Source organism: Anser brachyrhynchus (genome assembly GCF_964034855.1).
Source record: "Anser brachyrhynchus genome assembly, chromosome: 2".
NCBI classification, from domain to species: Eukaryota; Metazoa; Chordata; class Aves; order Anseriformes; family Anatidae; genus Anser; species Anser brachyrhynchus.
This window is the reverse complement of record NC_137695.1, coordinates 5,605,883-5,622,562: the sequence shown is the minus strand read 5'-3', so window position 1 is coordinate 5,622,562 and position 16,680 is coordinate 5,605,883. Positions and strand designations below refer to the sequence as shown.

At 52.6% G+C, this 16,680-nt stretch overlaps 1 protein-coding gene across 4 annotated transcripts in view; it reads left to right on the top strand.

Moving 5' to 3' along the window:
* Positions 1–16,425, top strand: part of LOC308190289 (mitogen-activated protein kinase kinase kinase 3-like) — a 77,420-nt gene extending 60,995 nt beyond the window's left edge. For all 4 annotated transcript variants that reach the window (XM_080581441.1, XM_080581440.1, XM_080581442.1 and 1 more), the window contains 10 exons: positions 512–645; positions 3,354–3,427; positions 5,421–5,488; positions 7,062–7,154; positions 8,178–8,372; positions 9,283–9,431; positions 10,014–10,145; positions 12,270–12,399; positions 13,024–13,201; positions 14,043–16,425. In XM_080581441.1, the coding sequence (XP_080437567.1) occupies positions 512–645; positions 3,354–3,427; positions 5,421–5,488; positions 7,062–7,154; positions 8,178–8,372; positions 9,283–9,431; positions 10,014–10,145; positions 12,270–12,399; positions 13,024–13,201; positions 14,043–14,271 (1,382 nt within the window). In that variant the 3' untranslated portion in view covers positions 14,272–16,425. The remainder of the gene's footprint in view (positions 1–511; positions 646–3,353; positions 3,428–5,420; positions 5,489–7,061; positions 7,155–8,177; positions 8,373–9,282; positions 9,432–10,013; positions 10,146–12,269; positions 12,400–13,023; positions 13,202–14,042) is intronic.
* The last annotated feature ends 255 nt before the right edge of the window (positions 16,426–16,680 follow it).

The window sequence follows — 16,680 nt, the reverse complement described above, 5'->3', positions numbered from 1 at the left end:
GGGGAAGAGGGAGAAGAGGTGGCTATTTGGGTGGAAATCGTTTTCCATGTTAAGTGTTTAAGCGATACTGCGCGGAGCTCACCCGAAGGTGGGCGGACAGGCCGTTTCCCATACTGCAGAACAAGACAGCGACGTGATCCAGGGAGGAAATGCCTGGAGGTCAAAGCTTGGGAGGTGGGATTTTTGCTCTGAGTTCTCCTGATTGTATCGCAACAAAACTCTTGGAGCCTTTTTCTTTCTGGCATGAGCAGAGTACCCGGACGCAATATCTTAGGATCCAGGGTAGGTTGAAAGCCAAGTCCGCTGGATGTTGTGTGGTCCCGCGGAAACAAACTGTCCCGGTTGCAAAAGCTCTGTAGGATGCTTGTGATCAGTATGGCTTCTCCCGTTCCTCCAGTCTCTTCCACACAAGTTCAAACCCAGCAGCGTCTCCGGGAGGTCTGTGATCACTGGAAGGACTCGGATGTGGCAAGTCCTTCTCTCCTTGACCCGTGCTTTTCCCCTCTCCTAGGCTCTCTGCACACTGGCCGGAGCTCTCCGCCCCCGGGCAGCGTTCCTGAAGAGCAGCAGCAGATCGCTCGCCAGGGATCCTACACCAGCATCAACAGCGAGGGCGAGTTCATCCCCGAGACCATGGATCAGAACGTAAGCGGGGCCACGGCGCGGGGGTTAAACCGGGACAGGGGCAGGCCTGAGGGAGGCTGCGCTGTGAGCACCGGTCTTGCCATTAAATCCCTCGTGGTCTCCTGCGCAGGAGACTCAGGACAGCTTTTTCCCCTGGGCTTGACGTACTCAGAAAACAGAGAGGGTTCCTGGAGGTCGGGCTAAAAGCCAGCTGCTGCAGGGGTCGCAGCGTGCAGTGGCACCGCAGGTAGCCCTGGAGGAGCACAGCCCTGCCACACAACGTGCAAACCAGCTGCCAGGCCCTTGTGGCCGCGGCTTTCCCAGATGCGGGGCTGACAGTGAGCGTGCCAAGCAACCGATTGCCTGCGATTGCAACAGCCTGGGGGTGTCAGCAGCTCTCGCTGCTTCCCGTGTGCCGTTTCTGCTTGAGCTCTGCTTACAGTCCTTGGCCCTGCCTGCAGACTCTGTTTGTTTTTTTTTTATTGTTGCCTTTTTTTTCCCCTCTCTCTCCCTCCTCCGTTTCTTTTTTCTTCCTTATTAAGCACTTTGTGTATTCCAGTCACTCAGTAATAAAACAGCAGATAGATCTTAAGCGTGGTGACGCACAGAACCTCTTTGTCCGCTCCCTTTGGCCATGGTGGGGGGAACTCCGGAGTGCCCAGGGACCGGAGGGGGGTAGCTTACACCTCCCTCTCCATTTGCGTCTCTGCTCAAGCTGTAGCTCCAAAGAGCTTGCTACAGGTGGTACCCTGCGCTTGGGTGAAGTCAGACGGGCTGTCTGGGTGCAAGACAGCTTGGCAAAGAAAGACGGGAGCATCTTGCAGGACTGGCAGCGTGCAGGAGGGATGCGGAGGGATTTTGGGAGGGCACTAAGCAGTGCCTTGCTCCCGCGGGCTGCTGCAACACCCCCCCAAGGGTCTTGCCTGGAGAGACATGCGTTTCCTCCCCTCCAACAGCACCCACTCGCTAGCTCTGTTCTTGGGTGCGGGCTGTGCCAGCGTTTCCATGGCAAAGCTGTGTTTTTGATGGTTTACCGTACAGCCATTAATAAACCGAGAAATTAACTCCGGGTGAGTCTTGGCAGCGTCAGCCTGCAGATGTATCTCGTGCTGCTCGCAGCCAAAAGCTGGCTCTCTGTTGTTTCCACACGACTTCCAAACACGTTTAGCGGGATTAAGACAAAGTGCGTGTGCGTGCAGGAGGAGGGTCTGCACGGGCCCCCTCGGGGGTAAGTCAGTGGTGCTGGCCGTTAGCGGAGCTCCGCCAGCACCGCCTGAGCTCTGCTCCTGCTGGTGAAGGCTCCCAGATGCTCCTCGCTTCTCCCAGCAGCGCGCTGTGGGTGGCCTGCTGCCCCTCTCCCAGAGGTGGATGTGTGCACCGGCGGATTAAACGCAGGAAAAAAGGGGTTTTGTGTTTTTCTCTTCTTTTTTTTTTTTTTTCCTCTTCCCATTGAGCAGCCATGCTCTTCCCCGTATGGGCTTTGCCCTCAGAATGTCCTCGGACTGCAGCTTTTGTACGTGCCTGCTGTAAAAGCACTTACGGGTTTTGCTTTAGGTGCTTGCTGCCTTTTGGGGGATGCCCCTGTGCAGGCCCGTGATGTAACCGAGGTTGTAGGGGTCTTAGCCTTGCCTCCGGCTTAGCAGAGGGACAGAGGCTGGTTCTTCACCCTGCTCCAACTTCCAGTTCTGCCCCTGTTTCCAGGCTTTGGGGAAATAAGGAGTCCATTTCAGCATCTCAGTGGGGAGAGACCTGGCAGAGGTGGGGACGGGGATTTAGCAGGGGTCTCGCTCCTCTTTGGCAGCTGCGCTCCGAAGCACGAGGCTTTGGGGTAAAAAGTGGGAAGGAGAGGAAAAATCAGGCTTTCCCGTTGGGGCCGTCCCACCAAAACAGTGTGAGCTGTTATGGCAACCGGTGAAGTAGGTAGAGCACAGGCACGGCCCGTGGAAAGAGAGGTTCTGCGCAGGGGAAGGAGGAGCTAAGGGTCCAGGAGCCAGCGAAGGGGGACTCCATGTGGTGCTTAACCCCATTTGCTCGGCTTTCCCAGCCAGGGCTGGCTCTGCACATAGCCCCCAGGTCCACCATTGAACACAAACCCTCTATTGTTACTAACGGGCTATAAATAACCCCGGGCAGCACAATGGCTCATCCAGGAAGCAACACGAATGTAGCTTTTGACTCACTGAGCTAGCCAGAGCCAAGGCGGTCCCCGCAGCCAAAAGCCCTGGTGATGCTGCGCAGAGCACCGGGGACGGAGGCAGGGCTGGTGTGCCAGGGCTGCTCGGGGAAGTCAGGAGCCCACGGCCACCGGGATCCTGGCAGTGCTGCACGATATCCACTCGGCCTCAGGCACCCCATTTCTGTCCTGCTTCCTTTTTCTTACTTAATTCCCCCCCCCCAAATTCTTTGAGCACGTTGAATCTCGTTGCCTCCTCAACGTGCTTCGAATGTCAGGGTGCTGATTATCTCTGCCTCAGGTTCCCCGCTAGCGAATAACAATTGAAATAACAATTGGGAAGGATCCTAATTCAGAGGGATAAAGGAACTTCCTCTAGGAAGAAAACTTTGCTTAGACTGGATATTGTCTCTACTGGGGCCGGTATCAGCTGGGGTAAATCAGCCGGTTTCAGTGGAGTCAGGTAAATCTGTATCCTACAGATTTCTGTTACTAACGGGACTTAGGGACTTGTAATCTGTTGTTTGATTGTTTTTCCCTTTTCCTTCGTTGTCAGATGCTTGAAGCTTTCATCAGCCCCGACGGGTCGCTGTCTGGGAGCTGCCAGTCTCTGGACAGGTCTGTGGACAGGTGAGTTACACGTGTCACCGCTGTCACGAGCAGAAACGCAGCCTGCCCTCCACAGCAGGAGGGGAGTGGGGGCACTGGTATCCCCTGCAGTTCCTGGTGGGATGAGGATGCACCCGAGCAAAACAAATTCATCCGGAGTGCTAAAAACCAGATCCTAACCGGATCCTGGGCTCTTGATCCAGCTACGGATCCCTCTCTTACCCCTCTGCCTTTCTGCACTCACGGGGTCGACACGCTGTTAGCCTCTCCGTGCCTCCTCTCCGGGCGTGCTGTCTGCTCTCCGCTGACTCCCTGTAAATTCGGCAGCCCCCGGGGGCTGCCAGCAGCCGCAGATGTGTCAGTCAAGGTGCTGAGGACACCAGACGAGCAACAACTAAGTTTAGCTTCTCGGCAGGAAGCAACTGGGACACGTTGTACTACCGCGGGCGGCAGTTCAATAGTCGGTGCTGCTCCAAGCTCCCACGTGCAAAGCGACTGTACGTTTGCTGCTCCGCATGGCAGGCTGTGTGTAAGACACGGTGTCCTTTTGGGAAGCAATGTATGCATTTTTTTTTCATCCTCATCAAAGGGATTTTTTTTTTTCCACTGCTGCTTTTGCCATCCGGCCCCGAGGCTGCGTTCCAGCAGGTCTGTGCTGCGCTGAGTTGATCGCGTAGCTTTGGGTTTGCGACTCTGTGCGCTGTATCAGCGGCAGGGTCCGTTTCCTTTTTGTGGCTTTTAGTGTTTTCCTGTGATGTGTTTGCTCATTGTTGCGGGTGCATCGAAACTGGGTTCTTTTGCTCCCAGCCTCTGTGCCCCAGCTTTGCTTTTGTGGAGATTTTGCTGGGGATAACAGCAGAAGGAGCACGGCCAAGCTGTAACGCTTGATTGTGAACTGAGAAGAGCATCAGGCATGTGATGTATAAAGTAATTCATAACAAGGCACGTCTGCAGGAGAGCGGCATGGCTTCGTTTCACGACTGCGTACAGTCGTTGGGTCTAGAGAGCTGGAAAAGGCACGAGGAGGGCTCTGTTCCTGAAGGCAGAAAAAGGAATAAGCGTGACCGTTTCACACAGGTTGCTCTGTTTGGAGTCAGGATTTGGACCTGATGATCCTCGCGGGTCCCTTCCAACGCAGGAAGTGCTGCGATTCTGTGATCCCTGCATGAGACACAGCTGAGTCCTTGCTGCCAGTTGCCTGAGGTGGCGTTAGCCTCAAGAGGGCAGAGCACAGTGACCAGTCTGATGCGACAAAGTAACATAATTAATTCCTCTTCCCCCCAGCAAACCTGCTGCGATCGGTTTTGACACAAATAGACTTGGGAGCACTTTGCAAAGCAGGTTTTTACTACCATGTCCATTTTAGTAAGAGGAGAGCAGGCAGAGTAGAAAAACATCCTGTCCAGATCAGCTCACTGGCCCTGACAGAGGCTGGGATGAAGTTAAGATCTCTGAGATCCCCACCCAATGCTTTACCATCCTCTCAATGCAATTTTAAGACCTTGAGCCTGCTCTCTCCCTCCTGGTGCACATGCACAGTGGTGCTGCGGCTTTTCTTGCGCAAAGAAGGCGGGGGGTGATGCTCCAGAGAAGAGGAGACCTTCAGGAATTGAGCGTGATGGAATGACTCCAGTGTGTACATCCCCACACCTGAGCAGTGTTCACAGAAAGCAGAGTTGCACAAACGAGTGCTTGGCATCGAGGGAAGAGAAATCTCCAGCCCTCCCGTGCCATGCTGTGCGTAGGTGTTACAGTGCAGACTTGGCTGCTTTCTGTCAGCCTGGTGACCCTGGTTGCTACAGGATCCCTTCTGTTTGTCCTAGGAAAAACCGTGGACCCCCCAAAAAAAAAGTCTTCGGTCGTGTGCAGGTTGAGGATGAGAGCTCAGTTTGGTAGATTGGGGTGACCAGTGCGTCTTGCTGATTAGCGTGTGCTTTCTGCATGTCGTCCCTTCCTAACTCATTCCCCAGCCTTTCCAATATAATAAAGTATATCTTGTTTTTCCCCTTTGCAGCCCTCCCTTTACCCAAACCCCTGTTCCTGGAAGGAAGAGCCATCCCAAAGACGGTCTTGACTGCATGGGTAAGCATCGCTGGAGGTTCGTGCTTGCTTAAAAGCACAGGGAGCATGTAGCGGAGACAGTGGATAGAGGAGAGTAGGTACTAGAGAGATGTTACTGCGTGGAAAGGTACTAGAAGCAATCAAGCAAACCATCTCCGTTGCTTATGCTACACTTCAAAAAAGACCCTGCAATGATTAAACATGAATGTTCTCTAAAAACAAACCGAGTCCCAGGCTCTCTAGGGAGTTACACCTCTTCCACCTGGAGTAATAAGAGGCAGAGTCTGTAACGCTGCGAATAGTGTTAGAGAAAGCGTGTTGGTAACTCGCAGGGATCAGAGGTGACTGCTTAATCACTTACAAACAGCTGGTTAAGTCATGGAAACTCTGTAACGTTGTAATGACTTTCACTATTAAAAATGAATAAATGGCAGTCAGCCTTAGCATGATAACACATTTCTGGCCAGAGGCAGCATTGCCAGACCGAACTGCAGAGGTGAAGCTGCAGTCAGCCCGTGTCACTGACGTTTTAATACCTCCCTGGTGGTGCAGGAGGCGTTTTGCCTCGCCATGCCACTCGGCGTTGTTGCCCACACGTGGTTTGCCGAGAACCTGTTGACCCGTCCTTGCTGCTTTTCTTGCTGACCATATTTCAGCCGTTACGGGCTCCTCTCGCGCCTCGCTGTCACGGGGAAATAATGCTGCAGCGAGGCTTCGGCCAGGATCGGTCTCCGAGGAGCGGCTGCTGGCCCCAGGCTAAGACAAACAAACAATCAGAACGGGCTGTGTCATTGGGGCTGGATGGAGGAAAAACAGGAGGTGAAAGATGGAGGGGGGGGGAAATGACAGATATTGTAATCTCACGTTATGCGGTGCTACCAGCCGTGGCTTCCTGCGCTCCTTTTTTAAATTAAAATATACATCCTTATCTCTCATGACCATCCATAATCTCATGTCTAATCAAAGCTCTGGTGCTGTTTAACACCTCCTATATATTCTAAATTGATCTTTCTAGCATTTAATCGAAGTAAGTATGAGTTTGGAGGGTATAAGCTGTTCTCCAGCTTTCATAGGCCAGGAGTCGCATCTGAGAAGTGGGGCGGGGTTGTCCCGTGTCAGCCACGTGCTGGGTACCTGCAGTTCCCTGCAAATAGCCGAGAGCACAGTGGAGATGTTGCACTAGGTAGATCCGGGCCTGTCCCTGCCCGACAGTTCTGTTTCCACTCTAAATTTTTGTGTTTTTCACGTGTAAATAAGACGTGTAGTAGTCTGTCTTGGAAACCAGACACGTTCTGTGTTAATCCCTTGCCTCGTTTTGAACAGCGTGGGCCAGAGTCCGCAGTCAGTGGTTAACCTCTGTTTGCTTTAGGGAGACCAAGAGCAGGGTGTCTAGCCCTTATTTTCCCTTTAGTATGTGACTGCGGGCAGATTTCAGCGAGCCTTGGGGAATGTCTGGCTGAGCAAATGAACAATTTGTTACCTTGTTCATCCCCGTAACTCGGCACGACGGCCTGAATGCTTTCCTGTAAGAAATGCTCTGGGCGTTTGGTACTGAGCTGATGCAAGAAACGTGTCTGTTCTTTCCTCCTGTCAGAATTTGACATCCCGTTCTGCGAAAGGTTTGGGAAAGGGGGCACCTTCCCCAGGCAGTACCACCTCTCCCAGAGTCGCAAGGACTACAGCGACGGTAAGAAAATCACGGAGGGCTGGGGAGGGAAGAGCTCGGTCCGGGATCTCAGTAGGGATGGGAAGCGCAGGAGGCTTGTAACAGTGCCCAGGACTGCAGAGACTTAGGACGGAGAGGTTTCTAATATAAGGAGAAGAAATGAGTGAGTAATTTGGGATTTGCTCGTGTACTCTGAACGATACCCTCTGAGAGCTTGCAGGTCTGCTCTTGGGATGTGCTGCGTGTCTGTGGCAAGCATTAAAGTCAGTGTTCAGCATCTCCTGTGCTCATGCCTGGTGTTTTATTAGCCACACGGATGGATAGCTTTTCTCATCCCTGGCGATACCAACCTTTCTCTTCCCCTAAATGGCTTTTGAGAATGCAGGTTTGTGACCTTTACAGCAGGTTTTGCATGGAGCTGGAGGGAATGACCTACCAAATGCAGGGTAGCAGTGTCTCTTCACGGCTGTTTTAAGCTAACGAGCTCTGAGCTTTGGGGACCACTCTGTCACCTCATTGCTGCTCCTCCTTTCACTGTGTAAGGCTGCAAGTGGTAGGAGGCAAAACTGAATAAAGATCAAATTCCTTTGGAAAAAAACAAAACAAAACAAAACCAAAAACCATTAAGGACACGCAAACAGCATATTGAGCCTTCCAGAATGATCTTCATCTCTCACTGACACCATGGCACTGCTGGTGTGGTCATTTGTGATGGGGTCTTAGGGGATGCCAGGGATAATTTGAAGTGTAAATCTCCACCTGTTCAGAGTTTATTTGTGATTAAAACCCCCCAAAAAACTAATGTAATTAAACTGTTGCAAACCTCTCTGGGAACATTATACGTTCGATGTAATCCTACATGCTGTTAACGGCTCTTAAATTGAATTAAAAACGTTCACAGGGCTTTGCTTCAGTTTCATTAAACTCGTTTTTAGTTTGAGGAAGTACATCGCTGAATCTGAGCAGTGATGTGAGAAGGTGGTGATAGGCAGATCCGAGCAGGCGTGTGTGTTCTTGCCATAACTCTCCCCTTTTCTCCTGCAGGCCGGAGGACTTTCCCCAGGAGTTACTTCCCACAGGAAAACCTGTTCCAGCTGGTCCCTTCCAGCCGAACCAAGAGCTTTAATGGGGACAGCAAGCTCAGCACCCTGCAGTATGACGAGTACAGGCCCAAATGGTGGAACAATTGTGAAAAAGGTCTGCAGGTCTTCAGCACCTCCCCTACAAAAGCTAGGAACTGTAAGTGAACCAAAGCTGCTGGTGTTCAAGGTCACGGTGCATTTGGGTTTCCATACAAAATCAAGTTACTGTGACCTACTGAGTTTTGGGCATCAACTTAGCTAACCCTCTGTGAATGCACTCTGCTTCCAGCCCCAACAAGAGGCACACTGCAGTCACTTACATTTCAGTGAGGAATTTAACTCACTGTATCTTGCATTGGCCTGGAAGAAAGAGTTCTTACAGAGCCAGCTGGTGCTCATAGCTTGCTGAGTTGCAGAAAATTGCTTGTGTGTTGGATTCTTAATGTGCTCGCACAGCGGAAGCTTCCAGGAGACTTGGGATGTGGGAGCAAATGGGTCTGGAGGTCCCCTTCCTCATCTTAGGTTGCTGTCACCCCAGCAGCCAAAGACGGTTCTGCAGGTTGCTCTGGCATTGCAGGACTGTGCGTGCTGTAGAAATGGGTGCATTCTGGGCCCGTTCAGTGATGGATCTCAACGTAGGAACAACTAGCGAGATAAAACTCCTTGCTGTTCCCTGCCTGGGTGGCTGCTCAGCCATCCTGTGTTCTGCTAAGCGTCCCATAGCAGCGGAGAGAAAGTTCAACATTACCCAAGAAAGCAGTTTCTGTAGGAAAGACTCTAAAGAAAAGTGACTTTGCTGTGACTTGTTTCTAGACAAGTAGAGTAGAGCATATGGATGCTAATGTAAATGTAATGTAATGTAAAGTAGAGCATAAAGGACATGCACACACCAGTAGCTCTCATACAAATGAAACAGTTTTGTCGTGGTGCCCCTGGGAGAGGGCAGCTCACTGCCCTCCCTGGTGAGATCACTGCAGGCCCGATGTGCATTTTGTAGGGTCAGACGGACCCTGATGCTGAAATCTCCCTGCTGTGCTCTTCTCTCAACCCTCTCCTCTTTTCTGCAGCCCTGCAGGCACCAGTGAACTGGAGGCTGGGGAAGCTGCTTGGAAGAGGAGCTTTTGGGGAAGTTTACCTCTGCTATGATGCTGACACTGGCCGAGAGCTGTCGGTGAAGCAGGTGCCATTTGACCCTGACAGTCAAGAGACAAGTAAAGTGAGTGTGAGGGCAGCACTGCGCCCTGCAGCACGTTGTGGGGCTGTGGGCTGGAGGCTGAGGGTGGAGGTGGCGGAGGAGTCCGTGTCCGTGATGGGAGGCAGCGCATGCGGACTGTTGGGTTCGCCCTCTTTGGAGTGGTCCCTGATGGCTTTTGTGGCACCAGTCAGCGTGCCCTGGTGATTTCTCTGCCTCCATTTCTTGGTTGCTTTGGCTTATTGTCTCTGGTACCATCTCCTGCAGGTCTGTCTGCTCTTCCTTAGTTTTAGCCTTCTTGCTCCACTCACCTTCCCACTCTGGGTGCTGCGTTAGCTTTGTTGGTGTCTTCGTTCACATCTTTCCAGAAAAAAACTCCTTGAGCACACCTGTCTGAAAGCCAAGTCCTTGCGTATCCCACCTGCCTGCCAGTTCCTCGGGACAGCACGCCTCATTTCCGAGCCTTACATGGCTGATGCCTGAGTAGGCAGCTTCCCAGGTGCTATGAAGTGTTCAGTGTGGAGCAATATTTGGGTAATACTCGTGTTTCGGAGAGGCACGTGTAACCATTCTCTTTTCTCACACAGTATGTCTGTTTCATGGCAGGAGGTGAATGCTTTGGAGTGTGAGATTCAGCTGCTGAAGACTCTCCGCCACGACAGGATAGTGCAGTACTATGGGTGTTTGCGGGATCCCGAGGAGAGGAAGCTGTCTATCTTTGTTGAATACATGCCAGGGGTAAGTGCAGTTCCTGCTAAAGATTGTCATGAGCTAGAGAGAGCAGATCTACACTGTCCTGGAGTTTGGAGAAGTTTGGATCTGGAGTTATAGTGAAGCTTAGCTGTCAAGTTTATCTGCTGAGCCAAACCAAACCGCTGCATCTCAGCATCCCTAGGACTTGGGGAAGCTCAGATCGAGTCAGGTGTCGTGGTCAGGCCCCTCAACTTGCAGTGGGTCAAAATCAGAAGCCTGGAAGGCAGGTCTCAGGTTTGGATCCTGGGGAAGGGTGTGTTCACAGTCTGGAATCTGAACGTGGTGAATGTGGGACGTGGTCCAGATCTGGCTCCAAACACTGTGGCCTGAGCCCATCCTTAAGTATTTATTACAAATCCCTCCAGGACAAGTTAATAGTACAACTGTCCACCCACAGCTGTCACCAATTATTTCTGGCTTTCAGCACGTGTGCATTAAAACCAGCGTTACTCACTGGTCAGCCTTCTCCTGCTCAGGACTGAACCTTTTGTTGGTAGCACGATCCGATCTAACAGGATTGGATTAAGTTTGTGGTTTTGCTGACATGGGGCGAAATAGCTCCAGGGAAAAGGAAGCTCTGGGGGAGCCTAGGCAGGGGTTGGAGAACACACACAGATTAGTTGAACATCTCCCCCGTTTGCAAGGACGCAGGTTACATCGGAGTCAGCGAGACGAAGTCACTGCTTGGTATAAACCAGCACAACCGCTCGCATTGCTGGGTGAGCTGCTCTCCTACGTCCTGCCTGCCCAGCTGGATTCAGTCCCTAGTCTGTGGAAGAATAAATCCTTGTTTGTTCAGGCCGTGTTTGTAAGGTCAGGAGGGGCTGGGAAGTCATCTGGTCACAAATTATTTTGGTCATTAGTAAATGTGCTGCAAGTTCTCCTGACATGTCTTGAATCAGGTGGGCTTCGTGCGTTTGAGCCCCTTCCAAGCACCGTCCTGCCTCCGTCCCCAGGGGCAGGCATATCACTTTCAGGCCTTATGACAAAGGAAAGACCCTGAAGAGTAAAACCCAGAAGCTTCAGCAGTACCCTTGCTGCTCGTTCTGCAACGTGCCGGTGTTTGTTAGCAGCCAGGAAACCGACGTTTGATGCTGGGGCAGCGTCCAGCAAGGCTGGAAGTTGAGTGTTTGTTTTCTTTGCGATAAACCAGAGCTCTGACCAAATACAGATTGACTTTAGTGCCACGGGGATGGCTTATTTCACAAAAGCAGCTCAGGGCTTTGGTTTCCAATGGCAGTGGATGTGATTGAGCTCCCAAACCTTGCAGAAGAGCAGCTCCAAACTGCTGGACGTGGCCAGGTTTCTGACGATACACAGCTAGCTTGGTAAAATCTTCCGGGGGCAAAGCTTGGGCGCACCATCAGCCTGGCATTCTGATGATCACCCCTGTTAAAAAGCTGTGTATTTCCTGCTGTACCCTGCACCATTCACCTCATTTTATGGTTATGCTTGGAAAACAGAACGGTCCGCTTGACCACAAGTCTTGAAGACCCTGTTTTCCCTTCTTTGGCTTCACGTTTGATGTCCTCCAGTCAGGGTGAGAGAGGCCAGGATAAGGAAGCTTGAAGAGTGGTGAGGGAGGGAGGACACCTTGCATACAAGGCGCAGGAGGAGGTAATTTCAGAGCATCCCAGGTTACTTGAGCAACACCGCGAAATGGAAGGGAGATCCCCAACCACAGGATTGCCACCAGCCCCAAAAGAAACTGGGGGAAAGGCTTCACAGAAGACTGACAACCATGAAGAACTAGTTGAGAGTATCCTCTCGCTTGATTGGAAGCTCCTCATCAATGTGGTCCTTGTCCGTGAGCTATTGGTGAAGTCTAGCCACTAGAGGGAGAACAAGATCCGTGCTGCTGGCAGAGGGTAGCACTGACAGCTGTCAGAGGCCGTACCTCTTTTTCCACTGGACTCTGAGGCACTGGGGTCAAATCCTTGCTCTGTTCAGCTCTTAGTAGATGTTTATCTTGCCATTTCTACAACAGATTGGGTTGGGTTTTTTTTTTGAGCTGAGAAATATGGTGGTAAAGTTTAAAAGGCCACTGTGACGTGATGCACCTGGTTCTGCTGGTCCTTACGGTTGCTGCACGCTGTTTCCTCTCACCAGGGTTCAATAAAGGACCAGCTAAAAGCGTACGGTGCTCTGACGGAGAACGTCACTCGGAAGTACACCAGGCAGATCTTGCAGGGAGTCTTCTACTTGCACAGCAATATGATTGTCCACAGGGACATTAAAGGTGAGTAGGTAACGCAGGGAAGCTTCTTGCTTGCTTAGGTTTCTTCAGCCTAGCCTCACCCCGCCCCAATATAATTCTTGTGCAAAACATAGAGCGGGTATTTGGTGTTTAAGTTATTTTTGCCCCAGCTTTGCCTCTTGAACCATGAAAATCTTGAACAAGCAGCTGGAACCAAACTCTTGTTCTGTCTTCCTGCCTGGGATGCCCAGGCTAGATACTCTTAAGAGAAACTAACTGCCTTTACAGCTGTCAGATCTCCACATTTCTAAAAATCTGGGGCAACACACGCAAGAATTGAGAGGCCCTGGTGATGGGAGGGATCTGAAGCTCTGTTCTGCTGTCAGTGGAAGCAGAATTCATCATCTCCCGTTCACTGCTCACTCTTTGGAAACCTGCTGAGTGAGACTGTCCAGGAGAGCCAGAGGGAATCCGCTCTCCTAGAGAGCAGCTGCCTAGGAGAGAGGGATGTAAAATCCTGGTGCTGAGTCCAGCCCCAGCAAGACCCTTCGGGTTCCCTCACGCCCAACTCTTTGCCTCTGCCCTTCCTGCTCTCCCTGCTGTGGCTGCTCAATTCGGCTTGCTGCTTCATCGCCTGGGGTTTTTGTTGTTGCTTTTCATCACCAGGTGCCAATATTTTGCGAGATTCTGCTGGAAATGTGAAACTTGGAGATTTTGGGGCCAGCAAACGTATCCAGACCATCTGCATGTCTGGGACCGGGATTAAATCTGTCACGGGAACGCCGTACTGGATGAGCCCAGAGGTTATCAGCGGAGAAGGCTACGGAAGGAAAGCTGACGTGTGGTAAGGAATAGAGTAAAAACCCCGCCACTGCCACGTAAATCTGACGATCCCTTTGGGAAGCTGTAGTGGGAGCAACAACTATAGCTAGTGTTTAGAAGATGGAAAGGATGCAGAGGATGGAAATGGGAGGTGAATGTCAGGATCAAATATGCAGACACCCAGAGGGAGCAAATCATAGCTGAAAGCCGCCAGAGAGGAGCACACAAAACCACAGCTTGCTTTCGGAAGGCCCCGTGTGTGAGGACCACATGTGGCTCAGCTGTGTAGCTGCTGTCTAATTCTGGAAAGCAAGCTGATGACAGAGTTTGCCAGAAGAGCTGCTGAGTTCTGGTCACCCCGTTTTTGGGTTAACTAAGCCCAGCTTGGAGGCTCCGTGTGATCTTTTGGCAACCTCTGAAAGTCTGCTGCTGGATGTTTGCATGCGGCTCGGACACGAAGACGACCGAAATCATTGGGTGCTTCTGAGTGTTTTGAGAGGCCTCTCTGGAGGATGTCAGCTGGAGCCTGAAAGAGCGGGGATAACTCGACTTGTCCTCCCAGTAAACGGGGATAGAGTCAGACGTAAATCTGTAGGCAAGCATGATTCGTTCTGGCTCTACTGTTTGGGGAACTACATCCTAGTATTGAAACTGGGGTGTCTAAACGCATCTGGGTTTTCCTTCGGGGGGTGCTCCCATAAGGTTCCTTGCGTTCTCAGCCACGTACTTTATAAAGCTTAATCTCTGGCAGCTAAAGCAGGCAGAAAAGCCACCAGTTTTAGGACAAATCTCACTAGCGGGAGCGGAAGGCCACCCCAGCCCCGTACGTGCTGTCTCACCCTGCCTGCTTGCCCTCGTTGCAGGAGCGTGGCCTGCACCGTGGTGGAGATGCTAACGGAGAAGCCGCCGTGGGCGGAGTTCGAAGCCATGGCGGCGATTTTTAAGATCGCCACGCAGCCCACCAACCCCCAGCTCCCCGACGGCGTCTCCAACTCCTGCCGCAACTTCCTCAAGCAGATCTTCGTGGAGGAGAAGCGGAGGCCGACGGCCGAGGACCTGCTGAGGCACCCCTTCGTCAACTGCGGGCTCTGAGCCCCGGGCGGCGGCTTGGGGAAACGCCGGTGGGACGGGGGGGAGGCCGCCAGACCCGCGGCCCTTTTTGCACCCTGCGGTTCACACCTCAGCCCCGGGCTCGTCCTGCTTGGTGGCCCCCCCGGGTCCCTTCTCGCTCGTCACCAGCTCGGTGGCTGCCGCCTTGTGGGATTTTTGAAGGCACGCTCGGGACCGTTGGAGGCTGGAGAGACAGGCCACCGCCGGGATTTGGGGACGAGGGCTTCCCCGGAAGCGCTGGCCTCGGGGCGAGCACCCTCCTCGTCCCCGGGACCAGCGGAGGAATAAGATGCTGGGTGCCCGTCACCGCCCCCCGCAGAGGAACAGGCGCCAGGCTTCGGCCCAGCTGGAGATGATCCTCAGACCGCGGAGTCGGGGGGGACCCGGTGTCCCCGTTCACGAGGGGAAGGGAACCCTTTGGAGGTGGCAGCGCCAGGCAGCCCCGCCAGAGGGGCGGCGTTCGCTCCTGTCCTGTGCCTTAAGCGGTTACAATCGCGGAGTGACGCCCGACTCGGCGCCTGGCAGGGAGTCGGGCGCATTTATGCAGACGTCTTGCCTTTGTGTGCGTGCGTGCGTGTGCGTGTGGAGCGGGAGGAGCACGGCTGGGCCTCCGCACGACCCGGCCCGGTTCCTACAATCAGGCAGAGAGGACCTGCGGGACTGCACGAGCATGAAGCCGCAGCCTGGGGCCGCAGGGCTGCGTAGATCGCGTGCAGCTGGGCTTCCTTCTGCAATGTTTCGGAAGTCGTAGGAGAAATTGGGAAAGCTTAAAGCGTTGCTGGGCCACGGCCTCTGACCGACACTACTACCCTGTGGGGAGCAAGCAGAGAGGCCCCGGGAATGAATTTATCAGATCTTGGTGATTTTGGACAAATTAATTGCATCGCCCCATCTCCTGCTTCCTTGCTGCATTAGCTGTTTCCCCCCGGCTCAGCAAAGGTTAAACAAGCAGTTCCCAGGGTGGTGCCAGCTTCAGGCCACCGTGTCAAACACAGGTTTATTTTATTTTATATATTTTTTTTTCATTGAAAATGAAAAGGGTTGCCTGGAGCGAAGGGGAAATGGAGAACGGGGCTGGTTGTGTGACTTTGCACATCCTTGAATTCTGCCGGGTGGAAGAGATCGAGTCGTGCTGTGGCTGCAGCTCCAGAGACAGAGGCAAAAACCAGAATTATTTCAGTTAAAGAAAAAAAGACTGGGGCTGTTTGGGCAAATTAAATAGCTAGAAGGGTTCCCTGTCAGTGTGTCCACGGAGCTGCTGAGGCCGGCACCTACCCGAGCTTTGTGCCTGGCCACCAGGGTGGTGGATGCCGGCTCTCCGGGCCGTCCCCTCCGCAGGGGGGGAATAGTCGCCTCCTTCCTCTAGGGGAAAGCAAGGATTTTATTCTGTGAATAGGACCAAATCACTCTGGTTAGTTCTAGAGGATGGATTAAAAAAAAAAAAAAACACAAGAAAAAATGTGCTGGCAAATAAGGTGTTGTCAGAAGAGACGAACAAAAAGGGAGTTTCAGTAAAGCTGGAAATGTTTTTATGCTGTTTTCTCCCCTTTCACCGAACCTGTTCAGCTTTGATTTTTCACCCCTTAGGGGTGGATGTGAGCTGTTATTTTCTCCAAAGACTCGAGAACAAAAGTGGGGCCCAGCCGCGCTGCCCGAGCGCTGGGGGAGGCTACGGGGGACCCTCCAAAACGCTCCCTGGGGCCTCGTCAGCCCCACAAAGCACCCCAAAAAGCCTCCCTGGGACAGCCTGGTCCCCTGGCTCATGGGTGAGTGTGTTTGTATGTGTGTGTGTACATGGGGGTGTACATGGGGGTGTACATGGGGGTGTGTGTACAGGGGTGTGCGTGCAAGGCTGCGTGTGAGTGCGCGCGTGTGAGTGCGACTCGCTCCTCAGGTGCCTTTGCCTTTGTGTTTTTTTAAAAACCCTCGCAGTGTTCTGATGTACAAAATGAAAACTAGAAGAGAATGTAATATTATGCCATGTAAATTTCCTTTTTTTTTTTTTTTTTATATGTATATTTTATTTTGCCCAGCGCACCCGGGGGAGCGGGGCGGCCCTGCTGGGGCCGTGTCCCCGCTCCGCGTGCGGTGTCGCCGTGTGTATCCCAGAGAAACGTTTTCCTTCCGTTGGAAAAAGGCTCCGGTGTGATGTTGTGCGTCTGCCGAGCGTGTGGCCGTCCCCCTGTGTCGTTCCCTCCTTGGGGGCTGCTGAGCAGCGGGGCGGGGGGCTTGGGCCTGAAATAGGGACCACCACCACGCATGCACTCCCCGGTCACGTTGGCCTGGTGTTACACCACGGCAAAAGGTTGGGGGAGGGCTCTTTTATTTCTGCCTTCTTGCGTTTCATTCATTTATTCTTATTTTTATTTATTTGCATTTTATCTTTTCAGA